At 42.1% G+C, this 17,197-nt stretch overlaps 2 protein-coding genes across 2 annotated transcripts in view; one reads left to right on the forward strand and one right to left on the reverse strand.

Moving 5' to 3' along the window:
- IGHMBP2 (immunoglobulin mu DNA binding protein 2) overlaps nt 1-1,365 on the reverse strand; it is a 352,665-nt gene extending 351,300 nt beyond the window's left edge. The window contains exon 1 of the mRNA XM_085644756.1: nt 1,162-1,365. Within this exon, the coding sequence (XP_085500882.1) occupies nt 1,162-1,232 (71 nt within the window). The 5' untranslated portion in view covers nt 1,233-1,365. The remainder of the gene's footprint in view (nt 1-1,161) is intronic.
- Nucleotides 1,366-2,174: 809 nt separating this feature from the next.
- The window catches only part of MRPL21 (mitochondrial ribosomal protein L21), a 103,397-nt gene continuing 88,374 nt past the window's right edge, over nt 2,175-17,197 (forward strand). Inside the window, exon 1 of the mRNA XM_085644757.1 lies at nt 2,175-2,332. Coding sequence (XP_085500883.1) covers nt 2,230-2,332 — 103 coding nt within the window. The 5' untranslated portion in view covers nt 2,175-2,229. The remainder of the gene's footprint in view (nt 2,333-17,197) is intronic.

Genomic DNA, 17,197 nt, shown 5'->3' on the forward strand with positions numbered 1-17,197 from the left:
CGAGTCTGCAGTTATTTCATTAAAATAGAAGAGGGTTAATCTATGTAATTTCACCATCAACTAGCTCCAACTAATGGTCCATCGACCAGAGGAAAGAACTTTTTGATCAGTGAAAGGTTAGTTGAGAATGAGAGGTAACCAATCTTGATTTTAGAAAACATAAACTTTGACTCCAGCGGTTACCCAACTGTGTGTATGTGTGTTTATGGGTTCATGTATGTACATGGTATTGGAGTATCTGTTGTTGGTGCGCCACTGGATCACATTGACTTGACTTCTGGAAAGAGCTTTAGTTGGAATAGTATAATTTACTATTCCAACTCCAGCCTGAGCAACTGTAGGGAAAGTGTTGGACTTAAAGTCCAACATCAATCCAACAACACTTTCTTTAAGGCAAGTCATTGTAACGACTTGTGTGATAAAGGAATGCATTGTAAAGACACATCCATGTTTCAGACTGCGTTGTTAAGGCATAACAAACATGGTTCGAGCTGCGGTAGAAAGGCTATTTCCCAGATTTCATTTACCACTTCATACACAAACTACCTATCACTCTCAATCTTACTTTCTATCTATTTCATACAGCTCTCACCCCTATTTATTCACCATACCACATTTTTCCAAAACACAAATACACTACACAGTTCCACCCCACACAATTCCACAACTAACAATTCCAATTTAAACCACATAATTCCACCACAAACAACATGCATCCACTGCACTACAAACAGACATAAATAATTAAAAAACAATAGCTCTAACTTTCACAAATGTGAGACCGACTGCATTGCAAATGCTTTGTTCTCAAGTTTCCTGCATGGCATTGGTAAACTTAAATCATAGTCTAGATTGGTTTGAAAACACCCACTGATCCACAGTATGTTTATGTTATAATACGATTAGGTTTGGACAAATATATATTACATATATACAAAGCATGATCTTCTCGCCATTGCTGGGGTTCTTGCTTTCAGCCCGAATGACACCTTTAACACTTACTTTTATATTTGGGGCAGAGGGAGATAAAATAATTTGCATGATTTAACACAAATAGAATAAAAAATACCAAACTGTAATGGTTTCTAAATTGTACGAAGGGCCTAAAAGTGACTAGTTGTGCACATAGTAATACTAAAAAGTCCTATGATAACGCGGTACCTTGTCTCTTGTATCTCAGCTTCCCTCTCCTCCTGTAGCAAGGCCAGGTTGTTTTTCACAAAGTTCTCCATAATGGTTCTGCCAGACCCTTGTGTCCTTACTGCCACAGTCTCATGTCCACAGTTACGAGCGTAACTGGGTATGGATTTCTCCTGGACTCATTCTGACAGCCGAGGCGCCTACTGCGGAGAGAGAAGAAGGGCTAGAGCAGCAGCATTGTTATAGCTTGTGTACAGTTTTGGCCGCCATCGTGGAGGGAGTCACTAATCACCTTCTCCACGCCAATCAAGGGATAAATGCTACTTTACAAAGTAAATGCCTCAAGAATCGTCGTTTTTCTGAAACAGGCACCTTATACGGGCTCACTGCCATATTAGAATATCTATTTGCTTTCACCATCAGACCATCTCGATATTATTATTTGCCAACGTAAAGTGTTATTTCACGCTGTAGAATGAAGATGCGAGATACTTGTTAACGATTTCATTTGCACTGATCGCCAAAGAGATAGCTTTCAGGTTAACGCTCGTATTTTTAATGGCGTGACGCCTATTCACATTGTTAAGCGCGAGGGCTGCCATCTTCCATAGGGCACCGTGGAACGGCTATGGGTCGGATTTTGGGTATTTTATCATACAGTAGCCGGAAGAACAAGGAATAATTGACCCACAGTCGCACGGCTCCGTTTGTTTTCGAATTTTAGGGGCCATTTTCGAAGTGGTAGAATTTTCCGTTTAGCATGAAGATAGTCTGACAAGTTTGAGTTTGAAACTAAAACAATATTATTATGGAGAATATAATTATTTTATATTTAATATTTTGGAGTTTTTTTCGTATTTTATATCAATTGCTACTACAATATAAATAGTCTGGTAATATAAAGATTAATATCATCATTTTACCTGCTTCAAAACTTTAAAAGTATATGGTTTGACTTCATATGAAAAAAAAAACAGTACGAAAGGCCGGAGAATGAGTTATAATCAAACCCGTGTGAAGATGGCGGCCGGAAGTGCTAGGAAAGTGTGTACGGGACCGCCCCCCAATGTGTCTGTTTCAGGGTTAATCATGATGACACTCTGCAGCATGGCTGTGCCAGGAGTCAGCCGGAGAATGTTTAGTGGTTTGTGCAGGTTGTTGCCAACCTTGGGGCCCCGTTGTTCGTGGACAGGTGAGAATTAGAAGCGAGGAGAGTGAATTAAAAAGCATAGGTGTTAACATATAATGCGGGGCTGGAGATTTGATCTGAGCTGTCCAGGTTATGGCGATTTTGTCCCATCGTTCTAGATCATTTTTTTGTTGTTGCAGTTTTTATTTAGCACGAACTCCACCCGAAGGTATTGGAGCCCTTTACACGAGCACCTGTAAAATTGTATTAGGATACATTCATTTTTGGTAGGCAGGCACGGGGCGATCAAGTGATTTGCCAAGCATAACAGGTTGTTGAGCCGATTCTCCCCAGCTCCAGAGTTGTCAGTTCTGGTCGTAATTCTGTTCCTTGAGGAGTGTGTTGTAGTCCGTGTCTTGGATCAGTTAGGGTAATGTAATGTTTTAAGTGGGCTGAAAATACGGTTAGCAAATATATCTACTTCATTAGTGCATAGCAACCAAGGTTTCAGATTGCTTGTGTGTGACATTTTCATAATTTAAGTGGAATTATGAGTGACATTTCATTGACTATGAGTGACACTTTCGCGCAAGCAAAATCAAACAATGAAGACGAGGGAAGCATATAAATATAGGAAATTGCACCCATTTGAGCAACAAGAAACTCTATGAAGATCTTAAAACTAATGCAAATGACCTGTGGCTTTGCTGTTACTCTACATTGGTGACCGCTGCAATTTCTAGTGTAATGCTCTTTGTCTATCATATATGGCCCAACACCATCGTGTAGCATCAATCATTTATATGCCTTATATCATCTATTTAATTTCTAAAGCACTCTAACATCTTTCAGTCCCTCTCTCACAAACAGTTCATTTGTTTTATAGTGCTGCTCATACCAGTGTAGGGTTTCAGGGCACGTTACATCAGACACATTATACCAACACAATGACTCTTTCGTGGGTACTCCAGTCTAGAAAATGTTATTTGTAGCACATCTCCCCTGACAACAGCTGATGTGTCTAATAGGTAGTTAATCCATCAAGCAAGCAATAGTGTGGGGTGAAACTGAAGTGCTTGCAGTGCTCACAAGCATTCTGTCTGGTGCCCTGCAAGAAATCGAGCACAAATATGAAATTAGCAACTGGGGGCCCAGGCCAGCATGCTATTCGAAATTGAAAATATCCCGCAGTATCACCTGTGACCTTAGTACTAACAAAGGCAGGCACTGACTGCAAGCTGCAGCTGCTTACCTGCGCTCTGCCATTCATTGTGTAAATCACACAGGCTGGTGGCACTTACTTGGGCATTAGTTGCAGAGTCCGGAGGAGTGTGGCAGGTGGATTTCCAAGAATTGCTCGACACGCCATCTCGGAGTCAGTCAGTGGCTGCAGGCTCACTTAGGCCGCAAGCCACTGCGCCCCGTGGTAATCTGGGTTTGCCGGCCGGCCACCTCAATTAATAGTCACCCTCCAGGCTGGCAGGCCACTGAGTCCCGGGGCTGGGCTGTCTAGTGACCTGCAGACTCTGTCCTGGCTGATAGCGCCCAGCGGCCCGGTGCGAGCTGCATGCAGCAGGCAGTGCGACGCTGCAAGCGCCATATTTGAATACATTTGCAAAGCGGAGCAAAACACTAGCCAGCTACTGCTTTCCTTAACAAACTTCCCGGACCGGCTCTGGCAGCAAATGTGATGTCTCCCGCACTCCGGCCTCAAGCACACAACATGATTGGCCAACCGCTGAGCGAGGATTCAAGGCGATACATTGTATCAGTATGAGTCTTCACCCTGCTAGCATTCTTATTCAATAGCTCAACATCAAGTCTGTGAGAGCAGCGGGGACAGGGCGAGCTGCCACACTAAATAGTTTTAACAGCCAGCCAGCACTTCAGAGGCTGCTGAGAGACACTATTCATAATGCGTGACAACGCATTTCAGTGTGGTAATGTAAAGTACCACACTGAAATGCGTTAGTCTAACGCATGGTGCGTGATACTTGGCAGGACTGTTAGTGACTCAGTTAAAAAAACATTCTGAGACTTATAGTCCTGTTTTACCTCAAAATATTTGTTTGAATTGCATTTCCAGATTAAAAAGTTTCATGGGATGAAATAAAACAGTGGAATACAGTGTACCTGATGACATGAAGCGTTCTGTTCTTTTCTAACACAGCAATTCTGCCTCTGTTTTGCCTTAATAATGATTTATGGATAGTTTGAACATATCCATACTACCTTTGGAGGTATTTCTTTTGTTGCTTTTAGATTATATTTCAAAGGGGAAAAATTCTAGTTTTTACTGATTTGTTTTTACTGGTATTGACACAAAATAAGCCAGACCTGTAAAATACTCTTCAGATTACAACCCTAGCAAAATTAACAATTTAGGGCTGTGGATATCAAAACACATCTAGTTATGCTACAGCAGAATAAAGGTGGACACCTTTCTGGACTTCCAAGAGCCCAACACACTTATAATTTGCAGGTCTGCCATTTTGAATTTGCTGCCCTTTGCCCTGACAGCAATGAGAAAAAATATCAATACTTGTTCTCTTGCCTCCAGTGGTCCCATTCATCCTGGTGAATCTAGTTCTCCTGGAGGTACTGGGCCGCCTCCACCTGATCTTCCTGATATGCTTCTCCCTACATTTTTTCCCTCGTCTAACCCTTCAATCTTCTAGTCCTTAAGGTTCTGGTCATCCTCGTCTCTAAGGTTACCCTGGTCTGTGTCATTCAGGTTGTCCTCCCAGTATTGGCCATCCTAGTCCTCCTTCTCTTGGTCCTCTCGGGCCTCCTGGTCCACTATCTCCTTCCTGCCTTCCTTTTTTTGGTCTTCTTAGTCTTCCGTTGGCAATGTTTATTCTTCCACTGATCCTTTAAACGTCCTCACAATTGTCTTTTTCCTCTTTGTGGTTCTCTTGGTCATCCACCTCCGCTTACGGGTCCTCCTTCTGTTCCTCCTTATCTCTGGTTATGATGCTCCTTTCCGTGAAGGTCCCAATGTTATATGATTCTACAAATCCAGTAGAACTGTGTATATAGAACTACACCACTTAGTAACACAGGAACTGAGTCTTCTTTTATAATCAGTAATTGTTGGTCTGTTTGGCTAGCTCACAATGATGCATCTATGCTTCTAAACCCACAGTTATAGATGTTGTCAGTAACCTAAAACATGACCCAGTGTGCAACTAGGCCTGAATTTCCTGGGGGCTAACTCTTCAGTAGTGGGGTGGGACAAGCATTTCAAGCAATGTAGACAGATACATCTTTACAGCCAATATAAGGGAAAGAAGTTCCAAACTGCAATTTAAACTTATTAGATAAACACAATCTTATTATGAGTGACAGACTGGAGTCCACATTTACCCCTAGATTCCTTACTTAGGCTCAATTTTTTGGTGGCGGGCCTACTTCCTGTGGCCATATTGTTGATTGGCAGTTTTTGGTTCATTTACTGCAAATGGATATTTCGATTTCTGATATGTTTATTTTGCTGTAGTTAGATATCCATTATTTGACTTTGAGATATAATCCGATTGAGTGTGAGTTAAAGTTAGATGAGTTTTCATATGCAGGTATGATTCATTATTTGTATCACAGTAACACTTGAAATAGAAAGAGCAGATTGGGTGCAATATAGAGCTAATGTAAATGTTAAAGAGGGGGTAAAGATGTTTGGTATATTAGTTGTGAATTCATGGAGCTGACATGAAGGGAGCAGTGAGATGATGATCTGTCTGAGAGAAAAGATGCGATCTACTTCAGTTATGCACCCTACACTCTGATGTTGTCAAGTCTCTGCAGAAGCTCGAGATGGTGAACAATATCAAAGGCAAGGGAGAGTTCAAGTAATAGGTGTGACGTTATTCCAATTTTAATTCACTGTTGTTTTAAAATCATCCCGTGTGAAAATCTCTGCTGCTTCTGTGCCTCAGCCATTCTAGAATCTGTTTTTGAAATCTGAAAGCAGGTTATTTTCTTTGAATGTAGTTATATTTTTTGAGGCAGACCTTCCAATCGTATCTTTTTGACAACAAAACGTCTGTTATTGGCCTGCGGTTAGAAGGATCTATTGGCTCAAAGTCTGTTTGGTTTATGAAGGGTTTTATGTAAGACATTTAGATTTCCTTTGGGAAAATACCTATTTTCGATGAGTTGTTGACTGTTCTGACTACATGTGTCTGCCACCAGCTCACAAGGAATGTTAACTTTACTGGCTCCAGTCAGGTTTCCTTGCTACCAACTCAACGTTCTTGTGAAGAAAAGAAAACAAAACATCCAAGCTACTCGCCATATAAAGGGTGAGGAGCGGCTAATCCTGAATGTGTACACTGTGTAAAGATGGACAATAATCGGAAATAACGCCAATGATAATACATTGAGACACAAATATGCCCTTGTTTAGTATCCACAAAATAGAACATTTATAGGCGTGAAGTAAACATATATGCAGTGAAAAGACCACAATATAAGCCATATTAATTTAGGAAAACCATAATATTTCCTGTTGAACTGAGACTGTTCACTGCAGGGTGTGCAGTCATGTTGCTATGTTCTGAGTGCTTGACTTTGACTCAATATTATCTCAGTTTTTGATTTTGGCTCTAGGCTCACACTGATATAACATGCAGAGGCCTACCTCTATTCCTGACACTAATGAAGTCCTGCAACTCTCCTGTGATCTGGAGGGGCGCACCAGTTGTGCTGTCTTTTTCTTGACAGTGCACTACAGCACCTGAAATGGGTTTAGCATGTATAGCGGTGGCAGCAGCATACTGTGTTTTATTAATCCAATGTCGTAATCAGGCCTTTCGCCAGTGTAGCCGTCCCCACTTGTGTAAAGTCCTGCATCGATGTGTAAGCTGGATCCTAGTCCTTACATCCAAGCGGATTGTGTGTGCTTGTGACTTGTGTAGTACATGCAGTATGAGCATGAGTAAGCCAGAGTAATAGAGGCCTATAGATCCCGTTTGGAAGCCTCTAGCCTGCTACTGTGCATAAGCTGTAGGTAAGATGCTTTTCACAGACAGTGGAAGAGTATTGCTGTCATTCCTGAAAATAGAGGAAGTGAACAAGGCTCCTATAAACTTAATTTAGGCACCTCCCTCTGAGTGGAGCTGCTGATTAGTTTTTCTGTAGTAATGTCATTTGGCAGGTGTGGGTCTCTCATCTTTGTTGTTCAGGGTGAGAGAAATCTTTTAGGTGAAACCAGCCTTTTGTCTTCATCCTGATCACTGTTCAGTGTGACTGGTGAAAAAAGCCAGTTGCACTTCACACCTCTTTGGGCCTCTGTTGTGAGCACTCCAAGTTGGCGACTACCTTGCTGTGAAGAGCATCACTCTACACAAAAGTTCAGTCTGGAGAATAGCCTAGAGAGGACACTTGACAGAAGATCCTCCGCAAACCTGTTTTGAGATTGCAGACATAGAATCCAAATTCCTTATAGGCTTTGATTGCATAAAAATGGGAGCTACTTACATCTTTGTTGCTCCAGTTCCAAGTCCCTTTACCAAGCAAGGGAGTATGAATTTTGGAAGAAGGAGCCCCTACATGCAAAATGTACTTGCTTAACGTAGGGAAAATTACCCTAAGGGGGAAAAAGAACGTAGGCAAGTATACACAATATAGAAAATGTACCCGGGCAACACAACAATTATTTTATACAAAACAATGTGCACTAATTATAAATATTGAACATGAACAGTATTGGTTTATTTGATAGAAAAACTTTGGTATGAGGTAACTTTTGGTAACCTTTCTAAACAAGCATTTTAACAAGCACTTTACTTCCTATACCTCACATGGCTGTGTGTGGTACACAATCTCAAAGCACTTTCTTCCAACCCCACCGTACTTCACCTCAATAATTGAGAAAAGATACTTTTAGACGTCAGTAACTATCAAAACGAATTACGGGCAAACAACAAGTAAATATGTATATATATTTCTTTTCTTTTTCTTTCATCATGTGTTCCATGCAGTGAATGTTGTGACGGTCCCCTGATAAATGCACTCCAGCCGAAACGCGCACAGTGTGTTTTAACCTACCGCCAGCCTTCTCACTCTTTACGACCATATTGGATCCCGCCATTTGTTTATACTGTGTAATGTAACAAGTTATAAGAACACCTATGAATGTTAAATGAATTGGCTTTTATGGTTACACAACTGTGATACAATGTTTCTTTTTGTATTGATGGTTTTAACTTTATAAATTATTTATCACATTCTAATAATTTTTTGATGAGAAATAAAAAATAAAGTTTTTCTTTCAAATAAATCAATACTTTTCAAGTTCAATATTTATAATGAGTGCACATTGTTTTGTATAAAATAATTGTTGTGTTGCCCGGGTACATTTTCTATACAGTGTATACTTGCTTAAGTCCTTTTCCCCCCCCAGGCCAGGTAGTATTCAGCAGCCTACTTTGACGACTGCTGTATGACAACCAGAACTGGTGTCTGTGTGACAGCCAGCTTCCCAGAGGAGACGGTACATCAACTGGAGTCTTTACTTGCTTGAAGAGCTGCACCCCTGATCTTATGTGCCTGGAAGCCCACCTATCTACCGAGAGAGTGAAAGAGCCTGCCAAGCCGTAGGAGGTGTAACTATCCAGGTAGTGGCAGAAACTGATAGACTCTAGTGTGGAGGCTCTACCAGGAGAAAGAAGACTGCAGAAAGTAATCTGTGAGTCCAAAGAGGGTCGGTGCAGCCTCCTCAAAAGTACGGTTCCAAGAGGTAATCACAGGCAAGCAGCCGATCTTGCAATAGAAACAATCACAGTTGACCATGCTTCTTAAATCAAGAGCCTTGTCCATGGTGAATGTAGCCACCTGTTCCTCTGGCTGACGTCACAGAAGTAAAAAAATAAAATGTCCATCGTGGACGCCACTGTCATAGTCAAAGCTTGTGTACATGACAGTCACTACTGCATTATTTACAAAGTGCATCCAGTGGCCGCTAGAGTGCTGTTGTGACACCTATCTAAGTCGTGGCCCATCTGCTGCCTAGTGACACAGAAGCAGGTCTGTGCCTGCCATGACCCCTCAATGACCTCCATTACCTGCATTCACCGAAGGGCTTATGACTGCAGCTCTGGCTGCCCCATCCTGCTGTGGCCTACCCAGACTGAGGGCCACTCCTGCAACTATGCTGTCTCATCCTAGAAGCGGGCAAGATCTGAGACACGTGATGCTGAAACACAGAGACCTACATTGTGATGAGGCTGTATCTAGGAGACTATACTGAACTGAGCCCAATCATGATTGAAGTAGGGTACTTGCACCAGCACCTTGATTAATGTGTCACAAAACTAACTTAAAAGGACCTGCCTAGACTCGCAAGAGGATGGACTCATGGGAAAGAGAGCAATAAAGACAGTATGCCATGATGCAATAGCCTAAGTGGCAGTTCATATCATTGTACATGTGGCAGTATACCGTTTTAAGGGTGCCTGTTAAAGTAAATTTCTTATCCAAATAAAACACTAGGGTGGACAAACGGATATTGCAATGCAATGCTGGGTAATCGGAGTTCTGAATTGCCATACCCCTACAATACCTCCCTGACAAGTGTGTAAATGCTCCAAAGTGCTACCTCTGAAAGTCAAATGCTGATAGGGTTGTAGATGGCCCAGTTTGTGAATCCAAATTGGGGCAGACTGGTCCATCCGAGGTAAACCACCTCTGCTCCCACGGCTGAGGCCCAGTAGCTCCTGCTTGCCCCATGACCCCTGAACTAGATTCAACACATGCTCTCTACCAGAAAGGATATATATTCAGAGTGACCAGCTATACACTGTATGCCACCTAGGTCTATATAGTCAGTGTCATTCACTTATTGCTAAGTTTTTAATTGGAGTCAAGGGCACAATGGCTTCAGGTAGGAATGGTGCAAGAGGCACTAAATGTATTGAAGGAAAATAATGAAAACAAAAACATTGAATGAAACCAACACTGTTTTAAAAACCACTTCATAACTTTTGGATCATCACCAGTACTCCACAACACATGACGTTCCTTGTCTTAATCTTGAAGCGTTAATGTTCTTAAGTTAATGTATAGTGCTACAATGTGAGTTTTTAGACACCTTATTGAATGTGTTTCAGTACTTCTGAGATGTACTTATTAGGTCTGGCTATCACCATACCTTGTTTGATCGGCAGAAAAAATCTTGAAGAAACAACTGTCAGAGACGTTGGCTCCTCCCACATGTTTACCTTGATTACATCATTTGATTGGGCAGAGCTTGTATAGTGATTGTTGCACTTTTGTTGAGTCTGAAATGGTGTTCCCTCATCTAACAGGGCTATCCCATTAAAACACAATAATGTGGCAGTGTGCAAGAAAAAGACTCTTCCACAATGATGTGATAGTATTGGATAAGAATAGTGCACTGTGAGCAAATGCAGTATAACTAGTAGAAGTATTGATGAATAGAACTTCCCACCATCCAAAATGGTTGCTTCATCCAGCGTGATGAAGCAGCGGATTCTGAGCCCATTTGCTTTTTCTTCCCTATTTGCTGTTGTGACATTCAAAACAAAAAAGTTGGTTTTGCCTGACCTTCCTTGCACTCCAGAAGTGCTGCTCCGTGCAGCTTTAGCGTGTGGTCCTGTGTCGCAACAGCCTCATCCCAGTCTTTCCTCCTACACCAACCTACAACATCACTCCCCTTAACTTCACTGGGTCCTCCAAAGATTATGTCTGTCACACACCAGCTAATGCCTCAACACGCTCTTGCTCCAATACCAACTCCTGCAGAGCGCTATTGCTATGCAGGCCAATACGGCCCAGATTTTGTTCTACACCAAGGCTTCAGAAGCATCAGAAACAGCATATCTGGCCACAGGTGACTTCCCTATCTTTTTTCAGAGTGGCTGTTATGAAGGCTAGTGGGGCTCAGTGCAGGGCCAACGAGTCCTTCTTGAGCTGTAAAATCTTTCCCCACCTACACCACTCCCTTAGCCTGCAGTACTTGTTATCTCCCACACCAGATCACAGCCACAGTGCTTCATCCTTAGCCTGTTGTGCTGCTCCCTGTCCTGCTGCCTCCGCCTGCTTTCACCACTCTCTCTTGGCTGAACCCCACAGTCTAAGACTGATCACAGCTCCCACACCAGCCCCGACAGTCCCAGCTCAATCCCTTTCCCATACCATCCTTCAGTCTTGGTACACTTTCCCATCCTGCATTGCAACTGTAGTTATGGATTAAACTGAATAAACATCTAGTACTGTGGGAAGGACAGGTGCTCTGTGAATGCTTTTGTAGACATGTGTGCATGTTCACAAGTGTTCAGTAGTTTATTGTGTGCTGGTTTAGCGGAGTTGTCGGGAAGTGCTGAGTGACTGTGAGTGGTTTGAGTACAATGTGAGTACTGTGAGTACAGAGTGAAAGGAATGCATGTGTAAGTTCAGGGTGTGAGTGCTGTGCCCGTAAGAGAACTTGGTGATCAGTGTGCTCTTGTGAGTGGATGGGGAGAGTAAAAAGTGAACCAGTGTGAGCTGAGGATGACTCGTAAACCTATCTGAGTGTAGTGTGTGCTGTGTGAATGCAGGATGATGTATCCCAAGACACTCTAAGTAATTCACCTTATACTTGGCAGTGGGCAAGTGGCAAGTGGATATTCAGGTGTAATTTGAACTATGATTATCGTAGCCGGTCCTGCACCAAAATGTCAGCCTTTCAGACATGCTGAAAGTTACTTTTCTGGAAATGGAAGAGTGATTGAAGGCCAGAGCTAGATGCTGAGCCCTGGCTTATGTAAAAGTCCTCTTGAAACTTTGAGCGAAGACGTTTTGTGGATATTGCCACCCACACCATTGTAGGTCACCTGGCCAATTCCCCATCATCTAGTGGCTTAATTGTGCACCATAAAACCAGGAAACCTGGTTTAAAACATGGTTTACCTGTTAGACAAAATCTGTTTTAACCTAGGCAATTTCTTTTTTTCCACTGTGCCTCTGTCTTATATTGCCCCTTTTTAAGAGTACCTTAATAAAAACTCAATTTAGGATGTGCCCCCTACAAAAACTTCACTTTTATATTTTTTAATAGACTTTAATGTTGCTTCAGATGTTATAAAAAATCTAAGCAGGGTTCACATGCCAGCTGAAGTACCTTTTGGTTCACTTCTGGCCAGGGCCATTGGAATTATGCGGCAGAGAAGGACCAAGTTATGCAGCACTGTTGACTAAATTTTGCGTCAAGAAAAGGCAAATTGTGGCTTAATTCACTACATTTTGTGGTAGTATTACCTCATTATTTTGCCATTTGTACACATGGTAACACTGTTTCTGAAATATTTCGACCTATTAATACAAATGTAACCTCTAAATACAGTATTAAGCAACTGAAATATGGCCATTTAACCTTTGCGAAGGGCCTTCCATAGCGCAGGAACACATATCGCCATGTTTTAGTCAATTATGATCCGTTTGAGATGGAAGCTATATTTTTGTCAAAATCTACAGATTGTGCACCAGACTAAGGATTAAGCAGCACATCAATATTATTTGAAAAACACTTGAATCACATAATTCCAGTGGCTCTGCTAATAGCATCTTCATCGCATGAATGAATGTTTCAAAGTTTACATTTGTAAACTGTGAATTCTGATAAATGTCAGCCAATGCATAAATTAATTTTAATGTACTTGAGTGAAACACTTCAAAGTTAAAAACAAAATATGCTTTTTGGAATGTCAGTCTTTTGCACATTTTAAAATTATCAATAATATACCACTTAGAGGTTCGTGGTTCGTGGTTTAGAGCTTGGAGGCAAACCAAACCAATGGTTGGGCACTATATATTAATGTGCGCATGTTTGTGTTGTAAGGGGGCTACAGCGCTGTTGCAAAGTCATCCTGTGCCCTGGGCACCCCCATTTTCTGCTGACTGGTACTGGTGTTACCTGCCTCTGACTGTCACTTGGATCTGCCTAACACCAACACACACTAGGGTACACTATAGGTTAAGCTACCCCTATAATTGGCATGACCTCCCCTATAAGGCCCTAGTACATAATAGAGCAGGGGGGGTAAAAATTACCTTTAAGTCCCTAGTATATAATAGGTAATGGCAGTATAGAGGCCAGCAGCTCTTTCTGCGCTTGCATGTGTGTACTTCTAAGAGACTAAGGTCATTTTAAAAGCAGCCCTGTGTTGCAGAACTTTTTAAATGTAAATTGTGCCCAAAGTGAACTTTGGTGTTAGGGGCACTTAAAAAATTGATAACCTACTATATTTTAGAATATTAGATACCCGCAGGGCCTCCCGAGGGTGTCCCAGAGCTTTTATATGCCATGGGGATAGAGCAACTGCACATTTTACTTCTCTCATTATAGTAAAGTGCTTCCCAAAATCGACTTTTGTGCTAGGACCACTGGAGTAAGGATCTACATTATTTTGTATATTCAAGACCCCTAAAATCTCTACTAGGTGTCCCGGGGGTGGTGGGTCGTGTATTTATAAGCATGGTCCTAATAAAAGCTGTTTTATAGGCCCTGGTGTTGGAGAAATTGGACATTTCATTTTCCCCATTGTAGATCCCCAGCCATATAGGTTAACATTCCAATAGTTTATGAATTCCTAACTACTGCAAGGTACAACCGAAACATATCTTTTAAGGACTTAGGAGAATGGTATTGATAAATCCAACAATATTCAGTTGTTGAATTTATCCTAAAATCTACAGAAAAGAAGACTTTTTAGTCTGTAAGCCAAAATTCAGCCTTCTAGAGGTCTGCCATGATTGGCCAGAGCTATGTGGATTAGTCAGACTGCTTTGATGAGTGATAAGTGGCTCACAGGGAGAAAGGCTATCTCTTATAAGAGTACCCTCCTCTGCAGGAATGCCAGAGCAGGGGTCATAAAGCACCAGCTTCAAAGGTAGGAAGAGACAACCAGATCCATCTACACTCTTCCACTCTGAACCCAGCCAGATGGTAGGCTTAAGGAAGGAATTTGCAAATGTAGGAGGGAGGGGAGCTATGGAAATGAGCCATCCCGGAGGTTGGTTTAGCTACCTCTTTCTTCTGTGCTGAGACTTCAGCCATATTGAATTTTGGAGAATAGTGCTTTTTTGGAGACCATTGTACCACACTTTGGAGGAAATGCTCATGCTCTGGGGTGTTGCCCTGCACCTCATTGGACAGGAGTGCCCTCCTGCTTGACTCCACAGAGCACAGAATACGTACCTGTGTGGGGCAGAGCCTCTCAGATCTGCTGCTTGAAGCAAGAGAAGAAGAAGGGTCATGCTGGAAGTTTGATTTGCACCAACCGGGCCATGCTTTCTGACTGCCTGCACCTGCTGCACAATCTAGAACTACAGCCCTGTTGACTTACCTTGCTTCAAGATGAATAAAGAGTGGACTTCCTGCAAGCTACAGGTTAACAGAGCTCACCTGGACCATCACCACCAAAAATTCCCAGCATGGAGTGCGTCCAGTGGATTTGTGTTTTGTACAAGTGGATTGTGGGAACTGAAGTCCCAAACTTTCAAGGACCGTCTTAGTTATCCCAGACCCTCGGATTGTGTTTTGGACACTTTGAAACCCCAAACGGACCTTCAGGAAGAAGTTCCAGAAGTTTGTAAAAGTTTGGAGCAACTTTGGAAACCAGCTCGATAAGTGGACTGACTGGATCCTAACCAGCCCAGATGGCGACCCTCAACCGCGAGCCAGCCTGCCCCCCAGGTTCGTCCCACTGAAAAGTTCCAGAGGTCCGACTTCCAGAGTTTGACCGGGAGCTCGTCCAAAGTCAAGCTGGCGAACCCTCATCAAACTTGGCCTGGTGAAGAGCATTGAGGGACCCCAGGAGAAAAAGCTCCAGGAAAGTTTGTAAGTCAGTAGGTAAAAACTTTTGACTGACTGAGGCCTACTGCGAGGGGTAGCCACACAGGGCACCTTCGTGCTCGGCCTGTAACTTTGACTTTGTCATGGTCTAGCGTGACCAGATGTCCCAGTAGGCGCTATAGGTTTCTATGTGCTATATAGTGCAAAATCTTTAAAAATTAATATCTTCGGTTCCCTACATTGTATGTTTTCCATTTTGGTGTCATTTTAAGGATAAAAATATTTTCTATTTTTATAAATTGGTGTTGGATTTTAATTTTGTGTCTTAATTTTTTACTGAATTGGTGTTTTTAAATGCTTTATATACCTGTCTCTAAAGTTAGGCCTGCCTGCTCGCAGCCAAGCTACCAAGGGTTGAGCTTTGGAATCATTTTCTGAGACCTATTCTGAGCCCTAGACTGTTAGTGGCCTTATTGCCAGTGGCAGATGCATATTTGCTTCTACTACTAATTCACTTTCCAACAAGCTCTAATGGCTGAACATGACTCTCAGATTCCCAGGGAAATTATGGAAACAGATCTAACGCTTTCGTTAGTCACTCTTGCATGCTCACAGTATCACAAAGAAAACATACAATGTTGCATTTTCAAATGTTTATTGAAATGCTTTAATAATTGTATATAAAACAGGAACTGCAATTATTTGAAAGATGCGACACATCATTGTTATAAGCATTACTACAACGGTGAAAACACAAACAATTCAACCATGTTAATTGTTCATAATTGTACTAAGGTCACTCCTGTCTATCACTGATTTCTCTATGCTAAAAAGAGCATATTGTGTCTGCTCGTCTCTGAGTCCTATTGGAATGACCTAACCTCATATCTTAGTACTGTATGTCAGGAAGCTGGCCTCTGTGCATTAACAAATGCACCCGTCTGAGCGTGCAGGCCTGCACACTTCTCATGCATGGTTATCTTCCTTCTCAGGATGATGGTCGGGGTCCGCCGGACTGCATCTCAGTCACAGCTCACAACAGCAGCAGGGTTTTCCTGGATGATTTTGGCATTACGTGTGCCTTTCTCCATCTTCGGCATGGACGCTGGTTTTTTGTAATAAAACTACAAGCTTATCGCACTGTGCCAGAGTGGCAGAGCAGCGTTGTAATTTAGACTGAAGCAGAAGAGTTGTCTCAATGAGCACAGAAGAAATAAAACAATGCATCTTGTTCTGAATTGTGCAACGCTGAAACTAACTGTGCACAATACAATGTGACAAGTTCTCTAAAAAATAAATGCTTGCATAGCACATTCTTGTAATAGGGAAAACGTGCAAACGGTTGGAAAACAATGGTAAGTTAAAAATGAAAAGCTAAAATGGAGACTAAATGTAAGCTATATAACACCAATACTTATGACTCTGAGAAACCTGTTGCTCTTGCTGCTCCTGGTCTCGTTTCTCCTGCGGGTCAGGATCCTGGTCTATCTCTTGCCCTTGTCCTCCTTCCCCTGTTCTTTCTGGATGTCCTACTTCTTCAGTTCCCTTTGTTCTTGCTAGTGGTCCCCTTCATCATCCTCTGATTCTCTTTCTGGTCCTCCTGGTCCTGGACCTTTATTGACTACTGTTGATTATTCGGTTGGCCCTCAAGGTCCCGGTTCTCCTGTTCTTGGCCCTTGTCCTCTTCCTCCTCGTGTTGAACGTCTTCATTTTCTTGATCTCCAGCAGTGTCCTAGGGGTGTTATCAGACAAAAAAATCTGTTTGTAAAATGGCAGCACAGGGCTCTGGTCTGCTAGCTAATATTGATTAGCGTTACAACAAACAGGCAGGTCATTCTGCGAACCCCTGTGAATGATGATTTTGCTAATCAATCCAATTGAATAGATACTAGTCACAAAACCTCGGTGTGCAATTTGTGACCACTTTTTGCAACCAGAATGTTACTACATTTGGCCCATTAGCCTTCAATATTTGATTATTTTGTTTTGTTTTATTGTCATTTCAACAAGCATGACTGCATATACTGTATTCTAGAATAATACAATTACAGCTTTCCGTTATTAAGCAGTACAAACATAATATATCATACCTCTGCTCCAACTGCAGACATAGTAATACAGCATTCGTTGACAGG

Source organism: Triturus cristatus, chromosome 3_1, assembly GCF_964204655.1.
Source record: "Triturus cristatus chromosome 3_1, aTriCri1.1, whole genome shotgun sequence".
Taxonomy (NCBI): Eukaryota; Metazoa; Chordata; class Amphibia; order Caudata; family Salamandridae; genus Triturus; species Triturus cristatus.